The following is a 19932-nucleotide window of genomic DNA, read 5'->3' on the forward strand; positions in this document are numbered from 1 at the left end:
AACTAAAATAAAAAGATGAAAACAATCGAATATTCCTGGTACGACTTAACAAAATACGAATGATTTTAAGTACGACTTAAAAAAAACCTTTCCAATTTTAAGAACGACTTAACCAAAAAAAATCCGAATGTGTTACAGTACAACTTAACAATTATTTATAGTACGAGTTAATTTTACTTTTAACATTACGCTATTTTTTAAACCAAGGACGCGGAATCAAAATTTCCGGAAAAATCAATTTTTAAACCCCAATATCTCTGTAATGCATCGTCCGATTTTAAAACGGCTTTCAGTGTTAGATTCAGCTAAGTAAGCTCTACAAAACACATATTCATTTTTGATTTGATCTGAAAATTCATTTTTTCGAAAAATTTGTTTCACTTCCGGTTTCGACCGGAAGTGACCGATTTTCATTTCGAGCCTTATTACAGAGGTAAATTGATCAAATCATTACCATTCAAAATTTCAAGCCTCTATCTTAAAGCGTTTTTGAGAAAAGTCCGGGACAAAATGACTTTTTGAAATTTTTAAAAATGACGTCACGTCAAAACGGAAGTGACGTTCTCTTTAAAACTTTTACATTTTTGAGGGACGCTAACTTGCAAAAATCTCTGAAAATTTCATTAAAATCGGTTTAAAACCTTTTGAGTTATGAGGCAAAAAAGGAGTCAGAAGAAAAGAAAAAGAATAATAATAATAATAAAAAGAAACAATAGAATAACAAGAGGGTCTTCCGTTGGAAACGGAAGACCCTAATAAAAAGAAACAATAGAATAACAAGAGGGTCTTCCGTTGGAAACGGAAGACCCTAATAATAAAAAGAAACCGAAGAATAACAAGAGGGTCTTCCGTTGGAAACGGAAGACCCTAATAAATTGTATTGATCTGAATTTATATATATTTCTTTGTTGAAAATATATATGTGTTTTGGTATGCATGAGCATTATTTAAAAAAAACCCCAAAACTATTCTGTAATATATATAAACGAATATCTTCTGAATTTTATTTAAAAAGGTGGTATAATTATAAACAGTCTTTCGCCGAAAAGAAAGGTCAATTGCATAATTGAAGGTCTTTAAAAAGACAGCAAATACTTATTAAATATAGGGAGAAAAAGAAAAAAATCGTGTCTTGCACGTTTCCCTTAATGTTATGTACAATAATGGCCTTTTTTAAAGACAGTATTTTGTCAGCTTTTCAGCAATCTGAAGGAAAACATTGATGAATATTCTCCACAGTATTCGATGTTTTTCTTTTACGCTATTCCTGAATAAAGAAATGTATAAATATTATCCCTTCATTTATTACATACAAACTGAAATCATACTACAACGAATATTTTTTTCCAATATATATATATATATATATATATATATATATATATATATATATATATATATATATATATATATATATATATATATATATATATATATATATAAAATCTAATTAATTTGATATATTTTCAGTTTAGTATCTGCAAGGCCTCAAGATCAGGAAAGAATTTTACACTTAAGTCAAAATTTCAATCATTCATAAAACTATAATGTATCAAAAAATAACATATTTTTTTTTACTATAACTACCATCAGTCACATGAGCAGAACAATTTCCTTAAAATAGGAAATTTCCTCATTCAAAGGGCATAAAATATATATTAGAGAATGACAGAATAAAATGTTTTAACACCCTTTGTGACTCTTCTTCATACACTGTTGGTTTTTGAGTAATATAGAAGAAGGTGCATAAGAGAAGCATGTAGGTATGTACATATAATCTATTATATTATGTTTATTTGATGAAGTTCTACTTAATTTACAGTTATATTTTAGTGGGATTTAAATACTAAAACACCTACATGCACGCAAACTAAACATCAATTATTAATTGCACATTCAACTTCTTTATTTTAGATAATGGGATGGAATAAAACTAAATGTATGATGGACAGACAGCTATTTGTTTCAATAGTTTTGATTTGTAAGTATTAAGTAAATAAAACTTGTAGGTTAAAAGTCTCTCATATTTCAAAATGAATCATCTACATATATTTTTTTCATCAAAATTTGTCAACTTTAAGAAAATCATTAATCAAGCTAGTTCACAGAAATTAAGAATATTTAACGATATTTTTAAAACTAACATTGCATTTTTTAAATTATATATATATATATATATCTCTCTCTGTATTTTCTCTAGAACTTTCTTTCATCAGATGACGACAGTTGAACAATTATACAGTTTATTTATCTCTTTGATTGTTGTTTTTTAACATAGATAATATAACAAATGTCTACAACAAATTACACTGTATGCGTGAGTAGAGGAAAATCTTGCATATTATAATATATTGAGAATAATTCAAATCTTATAACACTCTGTATCAGCCCAATACATCAACCAGAGGGCCTAAGGCCATAACTCTCACATTCGTTGCACGCATCTCCTTAAAATGGTGGACATGCACACTATTCAGACGCGACCGAATACGATCCAAATCATCGCAATACAACACACGAACATTAGTTTTAAAGTTTTACAATATATTGGGTTTCTCAAGAGCGATCCGCGATTTGTAAAGTATGAAAATGAATTGCAGCTGTTTATGGGTGTTTTTTGCGACCATGAGACTGTTGCTCAACGTGCCTTATATAAGCTTGCAACGTTTCGCTTCTACTGCACGATTTATCGGTTTCAATTTGCCATGCATTGTCACCAGAATATATATTATTTGTTGAAAAGAGTACGTGTATGTTCGTTGCTTCCTCCTCTGATTTACATTAATAATCTGTGCAACGACATTTTCCTTTCAAGGAGGCTGGGTGTTCAACATATAAACTATTAGACGTTCCTCAAATTTTGAGCTCTTCTTTTGAAAGAGATCAAAACAGTCTAAAAATGGCCACGACCATCGAGCCCACTTAAATGTTACTAAAACTATACATGTAATTTTAAAACAATGAATTCATGGAGGTCAATGTAGAAGTTCGCAGGATTTAAATCCAAATTCTTGTGACACCGTCACATGACATGCAAACACTCTAAACTATAAAAATATTTTTAAAAACTCATGCAATTGATCCTGTGATTGAAGTTTAAAAAACTAGCTTTAATTTCCTGTGATTTTGAGAGAAAAAATTATTCTAAAGTGCATTTAACGGACATCCCTATTGCTGTAAACTAAGTGACACTTGAACAACTAGTATAAACAGAATATAAATATATTACATTTTCCAAAGACCACTTTATGATATAAAACAAAATATTAAAAAATATTAATAAAAGTCTTCCTTTGTTTGAACTTTGAAAGGAACTTAAACTTTTTTAACGAAATTCAATTTGTTAGCACGTGCTTTTAAAGGGGTATGGTCATGCTTTTGGTCAAAAATTATTTTTAAGATTTTAATCTTTACAATGCTTCAGTAAGGTATTTTTAAAAGGCAACCAAAATTTGAGTGTCATTTGCTGAATTCTTTGCTATGTAAAAAAGCCTTCGGAACTGTTTATTTGTGCTTAAAATGAAAGAGGAAGATAAACAAATCAGCTTTAAAACGATTTTTACTGGTATTTTAAATCTATGTAAACAAAAACATGGCACGAGCCTTGTTTACATGACAAAAGAATTGTGAGCCCTGTATCCTGACCATTCAACTTGCATGGAATGTACATCTCACTAACAACAGCTGAACAATGCTGGAGTCTAACTGTCCACAAGAAAATATGATTGACATTTGTAATGTACATGAGACTTGCTTCTCCAAAACTCTAATTGATCGGGTGTCTATATCTACAAATAAATCGAAAAGTAATACTTTTTGATAACAATTACATGTTTGTTTTAAACATTTGATAATAAATGATTAACTCTGTTTATTGGAGTCGTAATCTTTCTTGAAACAAGGAGTTATTATACTTGAATAACTTATATTTACGTATTAATAAACTGACCGATCATATAAACAATACAGACTTTGTTTTTACACCATGCTGTTTAAGTTACAATATACATAATGTAAAGGAGACAAACTAGGACATGCTTTAGCTGTGCCTGGAAAGCCGGGGGGGGGGGGGCACAATAAAGTTCATTAGATTTAGAAAAGGATTTTTAATTGATCGTCAATTCATGAAATCAGATACTTGTATTTTGAATTAGTCCAGACTTTTCCATTTAAATTCGATAAAAAGAATTCAATATGATGGTAATTAAGCTTTCACAGAACTGATAAATCATTCCCATGTAGTTACCATATGGTGATCCAAATTATCGCAATGCAACGCACAAACATTAGTTTGAACGTTTTACAACGTTTTGTGAGTTTGCAAGAGCGATGCATGATTTGCAGAGGTCGTAAATGAAATGCAGCTGTTTAGGCGGGTGTTTTGCATAAGATACAATATAATAAAAATATTTTACACCTTTTATGGATAAAAAAAGGCGTAAAATATTTTTATTATTTTCAATTCTATCAATGTTATTTATTACCGGTATATTTTCTGCTGGGGGAGACCGACCGGGGAAAGGGGGGTCTGTGAGAAATATTCTCTGTACCATTAAGGTGTAAATTACTTAAAATTGAATTTTCCAGACCTATCACCTATGTCTGTGCATACCGCACAATTAAAACAAGTTTCAGTTTTATATTGCTTTGAGCACCATTAGGTGTCTACATAGGAATGATTTTTATTTCTATGAAAGTTGATTTGCAATTATGTTCAATCTTTTATCGCAATTAAATGGAAAAGTCTCATGCGCTGGACTACTTTTATTTTTACAACGATTTTTTATTTTTATAAAAATAGGCTCGGTACTTTCCAAAACTTGTCAGTATTTCTCAAAGTTTCTCGCTACCGTCAGTAAAACAAGTCAGTACTTTTCCAAGATCATCAATAATGTCTAACTTTGACAGTCATTTTCTAAGTTTATCAGTAATGTAAGTACATTGTCAGTAAATGTCTAAGTTTATCAGTACAAAAGGGAATGTCAGTACTTTTCTGGCGCAGTGGTGAAAATGGTGATAGACGTTCCCCATTATCAAACTCATATTCCGCATAAAAAATATGCAAAAAATTATTATATGAAGCAATTCTTGACTTACATTCAGAATACATCTTAATTATTACATCTGACATTTTGCAGTTATAGCAGTTTTTATTAGCTTTTGCCATAGACCTACTCTCCACACATTGTCAAAAGCAGCTTAATTTAAAATCTATAAATGGACAGTACCTTTTCTTTTTAAACATCGGAGATAATTCAATAAAACAATTCAGAGTAAATATATTATCTATAGTGAAAGAATCACATTAGTTCTTATTAAATGCATTTTGCTGATCCGCGTCAGTATTGAAATTATGCACTATTATTACAGCACGCTTCATGCTAAAAACCAGGCTTTATCAATGAATGCAGGTTGGATTTCATGGATTATATTTTATTTATTTTTACTTAAAAATATGTTTGATAATCAACACATTATTATCCCTCTCTCTCTCTCTCTCTCTCGCAATGTTCTAGATTTTGAAAAAGAAGAGTTAGCATGTACTACTTGGTGTGACGTATACATCTTCTATGACTGTACTCTATATGAATCAGACACCTTGGATAAGAATGATTGACTTATAAAAATACTTCCAAATTTATAGCTATACGAGTAGCTTTTAATATTTTTCATTGTGTTTTATTACAGGTAGAATATCGGCAGTGTTGACACAAAACTGTTCAATTTCACACTTTGTTGACGACTGTGGAAATAAGGGATTGCTGTGGAACTGCAGTGGATCAAACATCTCCAAATTACCAACAGTGTTACCTCCTGAATTGGAAAATAGCAATACTGCGTTGGATATATCGTACAATCAATTCACTTCTCTAACAAAAGATACATTTGAAGCAATAGCGGTGTACTCCAAGGTGACGTCTGTCATTCTTCACCACAATAACATAACCAAAATTTCAAAGATGGTCTTTCAAAAAATGTCAATCTTATGCAGTTTGGATATTTCTAATGTACATCTTAAAGCAAATGACATTGATGCCGAAGCCTTTTCTAATCTTGACGAACTCCAGTATCTTCAAATTCATCAAAATGACTTTCATGAGACGAAAAATCCAAGATATCCTGATATTCAGCTTTCAAAACTTCGTTCACTAAAATATTTGAAAATTGACATTTTTAATGGATTTCAGTTTCAAAAACCGTTTGAAAATCTTTCAAATTTAACCAAATTAGAATTCAATTCTCTGGGTGAATTTAAAATAACCAATACTTCTTTCGAGGGTCTTAAGCTCTCCCCACTCCGCAGCCTCGATATGAAGTTTAGAAATCATGTGGACTGTGACGTTTCGGAAGATCTTTTTTGCTCGTTTCCGTACTTAGACACAAATATCGAAATAAATTTTGGCGGCAAGTGCAGTATTTATGCAGCATTAAGATCACTCAAATGTTTACAATATCGTGAAATACAAAAAATAAATATAAGTGAAAATGTTCAAGTTTTGGAATCAGACATAGTTAATATAAGCGATAAGAGCTTTAAATACCTTTTTAATATTTGTGTGAGTGAGCTCATATTAAATAGCGACGCAATTATCTATCTTCATATACATCTTTATAGAACTACATTATGGAATTGTCTAAATAAATTAAGTCTTAGGTCAAATAGAGTCCAGCATGTTGCTATGGAGACAGTATTTGCTTTATTGACTTTGCCACGTCTGCTTGAAATAAACCTTTGTTGCAATTCCCGGCCAATTTACACAGAATTATTTAACATCTACAGTCAAGAAAGATATCAGAATATTTCTATTAACATTAATCTGCCAAAAAGTCTTATAGTTCTTGACTATTCTTACAATTACATTCACAATCAGTATCATATAAGATGGTATTTACTTGTAACGCTTATAGGGGAAAATTTGCGCAAACTGAATCTTCAAAAAACTAATTTTCCTCTACAGTATGAACATATCTTTAATTTTCCGTCCTTAAGAGTTCTTGATTTATCTGAAAATAACTTTACAAATATTCACCCTAATATATTTCAAAGAGTGAGAAATCTTCGCCAGTTATCCGCAGCAAATGTTAACTTAGACCTGACTAACAGTTTGATTTCCGAAGGTTTGTTTAAAAATCTCAAATGTTTGACAAAACTTGATCTATCTCGAAATGGCTTAGCCTTTTTACCGCAGTCTCTACTTTATGACCAAAAACAATCTTTAACAGAAATAAATCTAGATCATAATATGTTTTCTTCCATCTACGATTCCTTAATGCAGTTGGAGAATTTGAACAATCTCTATCTTCGATACAACTTGATATCAAAGATTTCGGAGAAGGACCAGAGACTTTTTGAATCATTGAAAAATCTGTCATTCCATTTAGAAGGAAACCCAATTTCTTGCGCATGCTTAAACATCCAGTCTTTCAAATGGATGAAAGATCACCAAAATTCATTTCCAGATCTTGGCAAAGTTCTATGTGTGGAAAACAACCACCATGTTGGTCATTTATTCAACGATGAAATATGGCGGAAATTCGAACTTGACTGCCAGTCAAAAGATTGGCTCACCTTTTCTATCGTATTGCTGTTTTTGACAATGTTAATATTCACTAGTATTGCTGCTATCAAAAGATACCGTGTCCATCTAGAATATGTAATTCTTAGACTGAAAAAACAATGGAAAGGTATACCTTTACGAAAAAGTGAAGACGAGTTTTTGTTTGACGTGTATGTATCATACAGTGAATCAGACTATTTATGGATAAGAGATAAACTTTATCCAAAACTAGAGGATTTAAATGTGATTTCATGGATGACAGATAAAAATTCCACTCCAGGCGGCTGGGTATTAGAAGGGATTGTGAATCGTATTAACGAATGCAGGAAAGTAATGTTTGTTGTAAGTGAGAGTTTTTTGGACATGGAGTGGTCTTCATATGCTGTTAAAACGGCCATCACCCACGCTTTTTATAATCAACGACAGGGGTTCATTGTGGTTTTGATTAAAGATGGGGTTGCTCTTGAAAAGCTTCCAGAGGAACTGAAAAACATATGGTGGTGCATTGAATACTTCAGATGGCCTGACGAAGAGGAAAGTAACGAAGTTATACTCAAGAGACTGACCAAAGCACTTAAATCCGATTGAACTGTTTGACTGTAGTATGGTTCGAACACACAGATGAATCTTTGTACTAAATAATCAGGAAATACTTTTGTACTTAATGTGAATTTTAGTTTTGTTAATTTTCGTAAAAATATAGCAATTTCTGAAAAAGCGGTATTTGAAACACTGCATACAGTTGCGATGGAATTTGTTTTAAATCAAACACCATTTTATATGTGTTAAATAAGACTGCTGGATGGCAGTGTTCATTTCGAAACTATGTTGATCTTCACGAGAAGAAGCTCTGTATAAAGTTATAGGCAAATGCCAGTCGTTTATAGTTTATATATGTGCATTATTAAAAAAAAAACAACTCAAAACTATTATGTATATTCACGAATATAATCTGAATTGAAGGTCTTTAAAAAGACAGCATATACTTATAAAATATAGGGAAAAAATGAAAAATAAATGTGTCTTGCACGTTTCCCTCAATGTAATGTACAATAATGGCCTTTTTAAAGACAGTATTTTGTCAGCTTTTCAGCAATCTGAAGGAAAACATTGATAAATATTATCCACAGTATTCGATATTTTTCTTTTACGCTATTCCTAAAAAAAGAAATGTATAAATATTATCCCTTCATTTATAACATACAAGAATATTTTTTTTCCCAAAAAAAAATATATGTAATCTAATTAATTTGAAATATTTTCAGTTCAGTATCTGCAAGGCCTCAAGACCAGGAAGTAATTTTACACTAAGTCAAAATTAATTCAATCATTCATAAAACTATAATGTATCAATTGTGCGAGCAATGAGTGGGTCTTCCTATATCAAAAGTCTATTACAAATAAACGAACTTAATAATAAGCATAAAATACACTAAAAATCGATAAAGATGTTTTAAAATGCAGTACAAAAGCAAAGTTGTTGATCGAAACAGTATCTGTTTAAAAAAATCAATGCCCCGCCCATTTTTGATATATTTAGAGATGTCAGGGGACTTAAAGCTTTGAACTTTAATCTTTAAGGATGTTAATAAAAAAAAAAAGATTTTGGCAATCCTATATATTATCTGAGGGTGTGGGAAGGTTATTCTAAATTTTTTCGATATTTCATCATATCGTTTCAAAAAAATTAAACGGAAGACCTACTCGTTAATCGTAACGAGATCGTATTTTCCCAAACATTTTTGCTTTAGATGTATCGCAAAATATTGTTTTACATGTGTCTCATAGGCATAAACTTTCTAGGCAACCAATTTTGTTGTAGTCGATGGCGTGTTTATTATTTTCAACGAGGGGACTATAGCTTTCCTCTGCGTCCGTCAGTCCGTCCATCCGTTTGTCTGTCCGTCCGTCTGTCTGTCCCACTTCAGTTTTCCACACTTTTTTCTTTATGCGTTTGAGGAATAATATGAAATTTGCTGAACAGCTTTAAAATGTCAAACTGCAGATCAAGTTTACACCTTTGTAACGTCTGGTTTACATATTTTCGAGAAAATTAATTTTTTATATTCTAATTTTTTAATGTTCGGGTTTGTTATCGGGTTTGGTGTGTATTAAATGAACGAGGAAAATATGTAGTCAGTAATAATATCGATCGTGCATTACCTGGACCATTCCTTTTATTGTTTCTAACAAACAAATAAGCTCTGTAAAATAGTGTCAAGCATTGTGTTGTAAATTTAATCTACAGGGTTTTTTGTATTATACCAATTGGGTTCGTTATCGGGTTGGCAGTTGATTCGGGGTACAGAAGACGGTAAGAAATGATATTCTGCATAGTGCATTGTTTTCAGAAATTTCTACATGTTCTAACCGGTAGGGGACGTGTATTGCTTATGCAATGCTCTCAGAATGCATGTTTTTTTTTAAAAATCACTCGCTGTTAAACATTTGCCTGAAAACTGTTGATTGAAATTTTTTACAAAATTTTCTAACAATATTCTGTGGTCCTGACTGAACAATCAAATGAAAGACAAAAACACTTACATTTTAGAAATGCAACATTTGATACAATAGGGACTAAGTTCTCTCTGCAAGTTATCGACAAGTATATGGTGTTTAAAGATACCTATCCTAAAATGCTCAAGAAACTTCGCTTCTTGTGGCAACTAAGATGGTGGAACTGTCTTGTGAGGAAGTAGTGAATGATGGCGTTTCGCCCTTTTCATCTGGAAGCAAGGCTTTAAATTCTTTGTATCTATTTTTTATCATTAAACTTACGTTTTGGACATTATTAATCTTATACTTTGTAAAATAAATCTGGCTCACCTTTGGACGATTTGAATTGTTTATGAGCCCATAACAATACATGTTTACAGTATACATGTTGAGTACATATTGCCTACCTGCTTTTTTACACATAAATACAAGGGTAACAGTGGATTAAGGCTAAAAACTTTTACTCTTCAATAAATATTCGTATTTTCTGTGGGAGCGCAAGGTAAATAAAGAATATAAGCTGTAGAAAATTATATGAACAAATCTAAGAATTGTGAATGACATCTTCTATTAATTTCCAAGGGAGTTTACAAAATCGGTTCATGTTAAGGCTTGACGCACCAATATTTTATTCAATGGATTGATAAAGAATCTTTTTTGAAGTTAGAGATTAGTTATAGGGATTTGTTAGAATATAAGAACATGGATTTTGTTTTAAAATACTCGTTTTTTTTCTATTATCAAAATTCCATTCATACTTTGATAAGCTGCAATTTTCATTTTCATAGATTTATTCTTATTTAGAGAAAATCGAAAGTTTGTCTGACCTTTCTGGATATTTGTTATTAATTATTTTCTTTTTATTTTATTGATATCATGCAGAATAATACACACAGGCTGTTACAGTATAATGCATCAAAATTTGAAATTAAATATATCTATTAAATGCAATTACCATATTTCTGTCATATCTACATATTATTTTTAATAATTTGTTTTTATATTGGTAGAAGTCAATGATTGAGTTGAGGTATACACTGCACATTATCAGCATTACTTTATGCAGTTTCAAATTGCAGAAAAAAGAACTTTGAACACAGCGACATATTTAAATGTACCGCCATTATATTGACCTTCAGCACTGGTCGCTGTATTTTACTACCTTTATTGGGAATGAGCTTTTCATGGTATTTTTATTAATTAATTTATTTTCATAAATCATTTATAATGTCTACAAGATAATTTTATTTTGTTTTTGTTTATTTATTTAAATTCAAATCATGCGTTTTATCATCTCATGACGTTACTTAACAAAAATGACGTCTGTTTTACATTCTTTCATTAAAATATTGCCATATTTTAAACTTCGTTTATAAAAAACTATGATAGATATAGAAAAAGAACAACAGTAATGAAAAGCTAAGATTTTACACTATATTTACCAAAACATGGTGATTTTTTTAGGATATAGGGCAATTTTTGATTCGGGGCTGTAGCTCTTTTAAGCACTGAATAAAAAATGAAAATAACAAACCTTCAACCATCTCAAAAATCCATAAAACAAAATACAAATTCATGGCAGAGCAACACGGACCTCCAAATTGATAGAGGTAGGATCAGGTGCCTAGGAGGAGTGAACATCCTCTGCTGACCGGTCACACCAGCCGTATGCTCTCTGTCGTAATCGGAATACCTCGTTTGCAACCAAATTTGTTTTCAGTTTTCCCCCGAAAATAAAGAAAACACAAATAATATCATTTAAAAAAATTAGGGAAAAGTATCAGTATCTTATTTGTTAAAATACACAAAGGTTTATAATGGTTAGGTGTGTTAATTTTATTAATCCATGTGTGGTGAGTCACATTTTAAAATAAAATTGAATCATTTATACTTTGATTTACAGTAATTAGATTCATCAAAATGTACTAGTATACGATTAACTATATATATGTAGTAATTGTTTTGGCATTTTATTATTTTTTTTAAATCAGGAATTGCGTCATTGATCGATGAAATCTGTATGAGTGTTGTTTTTTGGAGAAAGAGATAACAAACATTATATAACAAACACATTTTAAATATTGATTTTTTTAAAAGATTTACCCAAAATAGAATAAAAACCGTTAATCGTCGGATGTAATTGACAGAATTATTTAAGGGTTATGGAAAAGGCCAAACATTACGGGTATGAAATAGCGTACACAAATATTAATTTGATTTCATTAACGATATAGTACCATAAACCTGCCGTTTATCGCCATAATTAAACAATCGCTGAATTGTATTGTAGATAAGGATAGACTTGTTTTAGGAAAACGTAATTTAATTTATCAATTGTCGTAGTGACCAGTTTCCCTAGTCCCCAAGCGCCTATATATACATGCATGTTTAATAGTTAGACGTGCTCATCTGGGTATAAGAGGGTAAAAGGTTAAGGTAAGTTCTTATTATGAAGGTTGATCAAAAAGTTCATAGAAAACTCATCCAGACAGGATAGAAGAACGACAGTTTTAATAGTTTTCTGTTAAATTGTCCCCATTGATATCCAAATAATCAATAGTGGTTTTATTTCAATAGTGGTTGCAAGGTGATTTTTCTAATAAAATACATTCCCAATTACTATTGAAATAATTTATTTCAATAGTGGTTTTATTTCAATAGTGGTTGCAACAATGCCCCCTTTAATTTCGAAGCAATGCTCCGTGCCTGAGAATACTTTTAAAAAATCAACATTTTCATCAGATTTACGTTGTCAACTTTGTATATTTTGCAAAATATCCTTTTATTAGCATTTTATTAAAAAAACGAACATAAAACTTTGAAAATAAGCCGAGGCTTATTTTGAGTTTTGGTAAAAAATAGGGGGCTTATTTTCAATTCACGGTTTATTATCCAAACAAAATACCGGAAAATGAGGAGAGCAAAACCACGCCTTAATATGAAACCAATAAATTGTAATCAATCGATTGTGATCTACTTGTTTGTTCTATAATATCCAGCTTAAAATCTGTATCATTTCGGTCGAATCTTTAACAGCTTACATTCAGTATGTGAGAAGGCTATATAGCTAGTCTTGGACTTGTTAAATACCAAAAGACTTATTAATAAGATGGTAAAATGCAATAATTAGGATATCAATGATGATAAATCTATTGTATATCAAGTTGGTGACAATCATCTTCGCTAGCCAAGGGTGACGATCTGCTCTGCTACTGAAACGAAGATGGTGCCAAATTGATTAAGATGCATTTTTCTTTTATCAGAGTTTTATATTCTAACATCAAGATCACAACAAAATATTGTGCTGCAGCTTATCTTTAAGCACTAAGCCTATAAAATGGAATTGTACCCCCATTTACTTTTGAGAAAGTGTGATATTGATGACATGACCTTGAAAACTGGCCTTAAATAAGGGTCATGACACACCAAGCCTCATAAGTAACCTCAAATTGTGACAAGTTATGTATGAGGCTCCTACATTTCTTATCATAAAGGCTATGGGTTATTTATTGGAGTCAGACTCCAAAAAAGTGTTGCACTGACATGTAAACACTGACAAAGGGACGAACAGACAAAGAGTCTATACCGGTATTATCCTTTCCTAGGATTAAGCATTTGTCTCTCAGTTATGATATGTTACTACAAAATCATTCGGAAATTGTTTACAAGTCCATTGAAGTGAAATACATAAAATTAAGAAAATATGTCCAATATCAATGAAAATTTTAGTGGTACATTCTAACAAATTACGAATGTATGCAAATTTAATATGAGTTGCGCATGATGTTTTGAAATTAAGAAATGTTTAATTTAAAATAGATTCATCATGAATTTTGCAGCAAACTAAACACATTTTGTTGAAAGTTTCTCCCAAACACATTCCTTTATGTAACGGGATTTCCCAGCAATAATGACGACAATCCTTTCTCTTAATTTCTTTAATGATGTTATATTTTTTTTTATACTCTGTAATATATTATGATAAAAATAAATATAACATCATTGTATAATATCAAGTCATAAAATACATTTATACATTATTACAATAGAATTATCTTTCCATTGAAATATACACAAATCATCGTTCCCATATACATATAATTCCATTCAGTCCAATATTAGAAAGACACAATTAAGGGAAATAACTCTCATCAATTTCAACACACAAAAGTTATCTTTCTTTTACAATAAAATATTAAAATACACAATTATAAATCATACCAATTTATGGAATTGAGTCCGGTTCCTCAATTTAATCCTTTATCTTCAATTACTGATGTTAATAGATCTGAATATTAAATACATATCTAAATACATGTTCCTTACATATATTTCCTATTCACATTATAAAACAATTTAATATTTCCTTTGAAATATTTACTATTATATATATGTTCTATGCCTCCGGCTTGTGCACCATGTATCAAACCCTGACTACTATTTAGGCATAGCACATGCTCAACACAACACTATTATATAATTAATCGATTCAGAAATTTAAACCAATATTTTAAAATCTGCTTCTTTGGTTTACGATGGCTACAGCTAAAAAGATAGATATTTAAAAGATAAGCTTGTTTATGCACACTTGCACAATGCCAGAGCATATGAAGAACAGAATTCTTCATATGAACATACACTGTATATGAAAATTAAGTAGAACCGCTACATGAAACAATTATAGATATTTGGTTTTATTGAAACACGCGTGAAAAGTTTAAATTGATTTCACAACACCAAATGGTGTTTGATTTGACGGTTTCTATATATGTACATGTAGAGTGTAAAAACAGAAATGTCTACTAGATAAAAAGAATCATCATATGTAACGTTATACATTGTATTGCCAGGGAATTGCGTATCCGTTATTTTCCCGGGTTCTTTTGAACTTTTTGAATACTAGCCATTTATTGAAAATCGAGATGATTAGTTTTTAGCGCAACCTCTCATAAACCGCTGCATGGACTGCAATGTAGGTATAAAGGACAAAATGTGCCGATGTACATAATTATGTTTGTCACCTAGAAATTCCGATTCCATTATTTTCAGCATTATCATCTAACATTAATCTCTTGTTTGTTACATGTCAATTCCTTTTTTGTTTCAATTAACCGCTTTATCACCTCCACTGGCCATCTTATCTTTATAGCATATAAAGAGATATGGAATCAAGGAAATTGGGAAAAAATAAAGATAAATAATATTGAAAAGCATAGTAATTTCAACAAATAGTGCTTGCATTTTTAATTTCCTGAATTAATTGTGTCCTAGTTTGAAAATAATTGCATTGGGAAAAAATTAAATGCATGTTTAATTCAAAAGAAGTAACACCACCTGATACAATATGTATCTATATAGTTATTGGCAATTAATAATTGCTAATTACTTCCGGTATTCCCGGATAAGGTATCTTGTGGAAAAAAGGTTGAAAAAGTGACGTTAGTAAATAAATTTATACGTATGTATTTTCTCTCATTTTCAATTTTGATAAGGTTTGGGACAAGAAAGGAACCATTCTGATATCCTGGAAAGAAAACCAAGAAGACCTTCGATACGTCTGGGACACAGGCAGCTGACCCAGGCGTCACCAGTTTTCCTTAAGTCAATACTCTTCGATCCTCAAATCTGAATATTGACTTCAAATTCATGCACTTTTCTTTGAAGGATTTGAGGCGAAGAATAATTTGACTGTTTTGAAAATTTTGGTGACGGTGATGCCGGATGTTAAAAAAAGTATTTTTTATAGCAAGATACCCCTGCACTACAATTATTTCATACACGTGGCGACCATTATCATTATACAGGGTATTATCTTGCGATACGAAGAACTATTTTTAACGTCAAGTACCTGCATGTGGTCTGGGAGTAGGTTTCATTTCAAAATTCTGTCTTGAGCATTTCCTTTTTGAACGGCAAGCAATATTAATCAAAAGAATCGATCACCCTAAGATCTATCATTGTATTCGGTTCTGCCTAGAATTGTTATATATACTGTGGAATCAATTTCATTCGGAGGAAGGGGGTGTTTCAAAGTTCGTGGGTAGCCAACATTTTCTTGGTTCGTGAGGACGTAATTTCGTTGGTAGCAAGTTCTTTTTCGTAAATAAATATTAAACATCTGCTTGCATACACGTTCGTGGGGATGTAAATTCATCGGCCTCGAAAGCCACGAATTTACACCCCCACGAACAATGATGATTCCACAGTACTGAACTTCGAAAAAGAAAAAAAGAACGAACGAAAATATTATTCAAATATCAGTTAAGTTAACATTATTTAGTATTATAGATGTACTCATTTTCTTGCATTCATATCTAGGTTCTAATTAAGTTTCTATATCTATCAATTCATAACCCCATAAAAACATTGTTTGAGAACAAAATTCGTGTGAACCGATACATTATTTTCCTTTTTATTACTAATATACAGTAAGTCTGTTTTTTTTGCACGTTGCAAATTGCGTGAAAATGACTTTTGTCGAGATTTGAAACTACGATACACTTCATAAATAAATCCATTTAAAATTTTTATAATTATATTCTTTTTAAATAACTGTTTCATGAGTGCATGAATAAAAAATTGGAATAACATCTATAGTGTACACCGAAGAATATCTTCTAAATGAAATATGTGAACAGTCTTAAATCGAAAAGATAGAATGGTTTATCTTTTCGATTAAAGACTGTACACATATTTCATTGAGTGTCCCAACAACATTAACATCTTTAACATCTTAACACCCCCCCCCCCACAAATAAAAAAAAAAAAACTAAAAAAAAAAAAAACCCAAGAAACAAGAAAAAGGCAGAGCGTTTGCTAACAACGTTTAGTACAATAAAAGCAGTTTATTTCGCGACACTATTTTGTTAGCTTTTGAGCATTCTGAAGGAAACCACTGATAGATATCAAACACAACATGGCCCAGTAACATTCGAGGTTTGGCTGATACACCATTCCATAAAAAAATCTATAAATTGCCCCTTCATTTCTTTTTTTGAAAAATACAGTATACATCATGCAACTGAGTTCATATTACAATGCAAGGAATATTCTTTCAAAAACATATACATGCATCCAAAATTCATATCATACTTTTGAAATTCAGTATGTGGTTGCTACTTCTTAAATTTCATCTAGGTTTTTAATTTGTTTTTCAATTCAATTTGAAAAAAACCTGCTTTGTTATCAAAATCAGTCACATGATCAGAACAATTTTCCTCAAATAGGATATTTCCCCATTGAAAAGGCATAAAACATGTATTAGAGAAGAGCTAATTAATACCGAGCTTTTCTAGACCATTTCTGACGGTAAGTCAAACGCTCTGGGTTTTTAAGTAATACTTATTATTGAAAAAGTGCTTTGAATTAACATATTTATATGCATGTATTTATGTAATGTATGACTTCTCAATTTACAATCATATTTTTAGTGGAATGCAAAACGGTATATGTAGGATTTTAGAAATACTAAAACATCTGCAAACTACACATAAACTACTAATTACCGTACACACTCTACTTCTTTATTTAAGATGATGAAATGGAAGAAAACTAGAGGTATGCTGGACAGACAGCTATGTGTTTCAGTAGTTTTGATGTGTAAGTATTACTAGTAAGTAAGCAAACTGTACAACTTCGTGGATTAAATGTATCTCAGAATTCTGAACGAATTATTTACATACATAATTTTTCAACTGGAAGCCGCAGACCAATATTCAACAAAAAAATGTTAAAAGCAGCTAAGATTACATAAATAAAAATACTTTAAGATATATAAAAAGCTCCCTCTCTCTCTCCCTCTCTCTCTTTCTCTCTCTCTCTCTCTCTCATGTTTAGTTTTTAAGTTGAAATTCTTCCCATGAACATTCATGAGTTTTGACCTTTCCCTGAGTTTTCTTTTAATGAGAAGACAACCGCGATCCAATTATTACAAAACACTTCATGCGAAAACTATGCATTATCTAAGACAGTTTGGATTTCTATTGCATTCAATTTGTATACGCACATAAATGTTTGATAAACAACACACCATCAATATGTAATGCTCTAGATACAGAAATTGAAGGGATTGTATCGTTGTATAGGTTGTCCTATAAACTTCAGATATTTTGGATAAAAATGATGGTTGAGATTAAAAACAACTTCAAGTTTATAGCTGTTCGTGAAGCTTTAAATATGTTTCCCTTGTTTCTATTTACAGATAGATTATCACCAGTGCTGACACAAATTTGTTCAATTTCAAACTTTGTTGACGATTGTGGAAATAAGGGATTGCTGTGGAACTGCAGTGGATTAAACATTTCCAAAATACCAACAGTGTTACCTCCTGAATTGGAAAATATCAATGTTATGCTGGATTTATCAGTCAATCAATTCACTTCTCTAACAGAAGATACATTTGAAGCAATAGCGACTTCCTCCAAGGTGACGTCTCTCATTCTTCATCACAATAACATAACCAAAATTTCAGAGATGGTCTTTCAAAAAATGTCAAGCTTATGCAGTTTGGATATTTCTTATGCACATCTTAAAGTCAATGACATTGATGTCGAAGCCTTTTCTTATCTTGACGAACTCCAGTATCTTCAAATTCATCAAAATGATTTTCATGAGGCGAAAAATCCAAGATATCCTGGTATTCAGCTTTCCAAACTTCGTTCATTAAAATATTTGAAAATTGATATTTTTAATGGATTTCAGTTTCAAAAACCGTTTGAAAATCTTTCCAATTTATCCAAATTAGAATTCAATACTCTAGGTGAATTTAAAATAACCAATACTTCTTTCGAGGGTCTTAAGCTCTCCCCACTCCGCAGCCTCGATATGTTGTTTAGAAATCATGTGGACTGTGACGTTTCGGAAGATCTATTTTGCTCGTTTCCGTTCTTAGACACAAATATCAGTATAAGTTTTGGCGGCAAGTGCAGTATTGATGCAGCATTAAGATCACTCAAATGTTTACAATATCGTGAAATACAAAAAATTGATATGACTTTAAATGATCAAGAAATAAGATCAGACATAGTTAATATAAACGATATGAGCGTTAAGTACCTTTCCAATATCTGCGTGAGTGAGCTAATAGTGGATCGGGACGCAATTATCTATCTTAATATACATATTTACAAAACTATAATATGGCATTGTTTAAATAAATTAAGTCTTAGAGTAAATCACATCCAATATGTTGCTTTTGAGACAGTATTAGCTTTTTTAACTTTGCCACGGCTGCAGGAAATAAATGCATGTTGCAATTCCCGTTTACCTTACATGGAATTATCTAATATCTACAATATCGACAAAGATATGAAAATATTTCCATCAACATTAATCTGCCAAGAAGTCTAATGCTACTTGACATCTCTTACAATTTTATCCACGATCAGTATCCTGTACGATGGTATTTACTTGTAACTCTTACAGGGGAAAATTTGAGCAAACTGTATCTTCAAAAAACTAGTTTTCCTGTTGAGTATAAAGACATCTTTAATTTTCCGTCCTTAAGAATCCTTAATTTATCTGAAAATAACTTTGCAAATATTCACCCGAATATATTTCAAAGAGTGAGAAATCTTCGCCAGTTATTCGCATGAAATGTCAACTTAAACTTGATTAACAGTTTGATTGCCGAAGGTTTGTTTAAAAATCTCAAATGTTTGACAAAACTTGATCTATCTCGAAATGGCTTAGCCTTTTTACCGCAGTCTCTACTAAGAGACCAAAAACAATCTTTAACAGAAATTAATCTAGATCATAATATGTTTTCTTCCATCCACGATTCCTTAATGCAGTTGGAAAATTTGAACAATCTCTATCTTCGATACAACTTGATATCAAAGATTTCGGAGAAGGACCAGAGACTTTTTGAATCATTGAA

General features: G+C 31.1%; 3 protein-coding genes across 5 annotated transcripts in view; all 3 read left to right on the forward strand.

Annotated features, from left to right (window-relative positions):
* The window catches only part of LOC117692238 (putative leucine-rich repeat-containing protein DDB_G0290503), a 1014555-nt gene that overhangs the window by 646678 nt on the left and 347945 nt on the right, over window positions 1-19932 (forward strand). The window lies entirely within an intron of this gene.
* On the forward strand, window positions 1641-8681 carry LOC117685191 (toll-like receptor 2). The gene is made up of 3 exons (XM_066072061.1): window positions 1641-1759; window positions 1915-1981; window positions 5689-8681. Exons 2-3 carry the CDS (start codon window positions 1918-1920, stop codon window positions 8145-8147), a joined length of 2523 nt encoding a protein of 840 aa, XP_065928133.1. The 5' UTR covers window positions 1641-1759; window positions 1915-1917; the 3' UTR covers window positions 8148-8681.
* On the forward strand, window positions 17140-19403 carry LOC136271373 (P-granule-associated novel protein 1-like). The gene is made up of 3 exons (XM_066071293.1): window positions 17140-17363; window positions 17588-17654; window positions 18256-19403. Exons 2-3 carry the CDS (start codon window positions 17588-17590, stop codon window positions 19401-19403), a joined length of 1215 nt encoding a protein of 404 aa, XP_065927365.1. The 5' UTR covers window positions 17140-17363.

Source organism: Magallana gigas, chromosome 9 (assembly GCF_963853765.1).
Source record: "Magallana gigas chromosome 9, xbMagGiga1.1, whole genome shotgun sequence".
Lineage (NCBI taxonomy): Eukaryota > Metazoa > Mollusca > Bivalvia > Ostreida > Ostreidae > Magallana > Magallana gigas.

What these genes read in the sequence shown, in the direction of transcription:
- LOC117685191 (XM_066072061.1), top strand. Translation starts at nt 1,918, where the DNA reads ATGGGATGGAATAAAACTAAATGTATGATGGACAGACAGCTATTTGTT. An exon ending in TGTTTCAATAGTTTTGATTT is followed by an intron (nt 1,982 to 5,688) that starts GTAAGTATTAAG and finishes GTTTTATTACAG; the next exon opens with GTAGAATATCGGCAGTGTTG.
- LOC136271373 (XM_066071293.1), top strand. Translation starts at nt 17,588, where the DNA reads ATGATGAAATGGAAGAAAACTAGAGGTATGCTGGACAGACAGCTATGT. An exon ending in TGTTTCAGTAGTTTTGATGT is followed by an intron (nt 17,655 to 18,255) that starts GTAAGTATTACT and finishes TTCTATTTACAG; the next exon opens with ATAGATTATCACCAGTGCTG.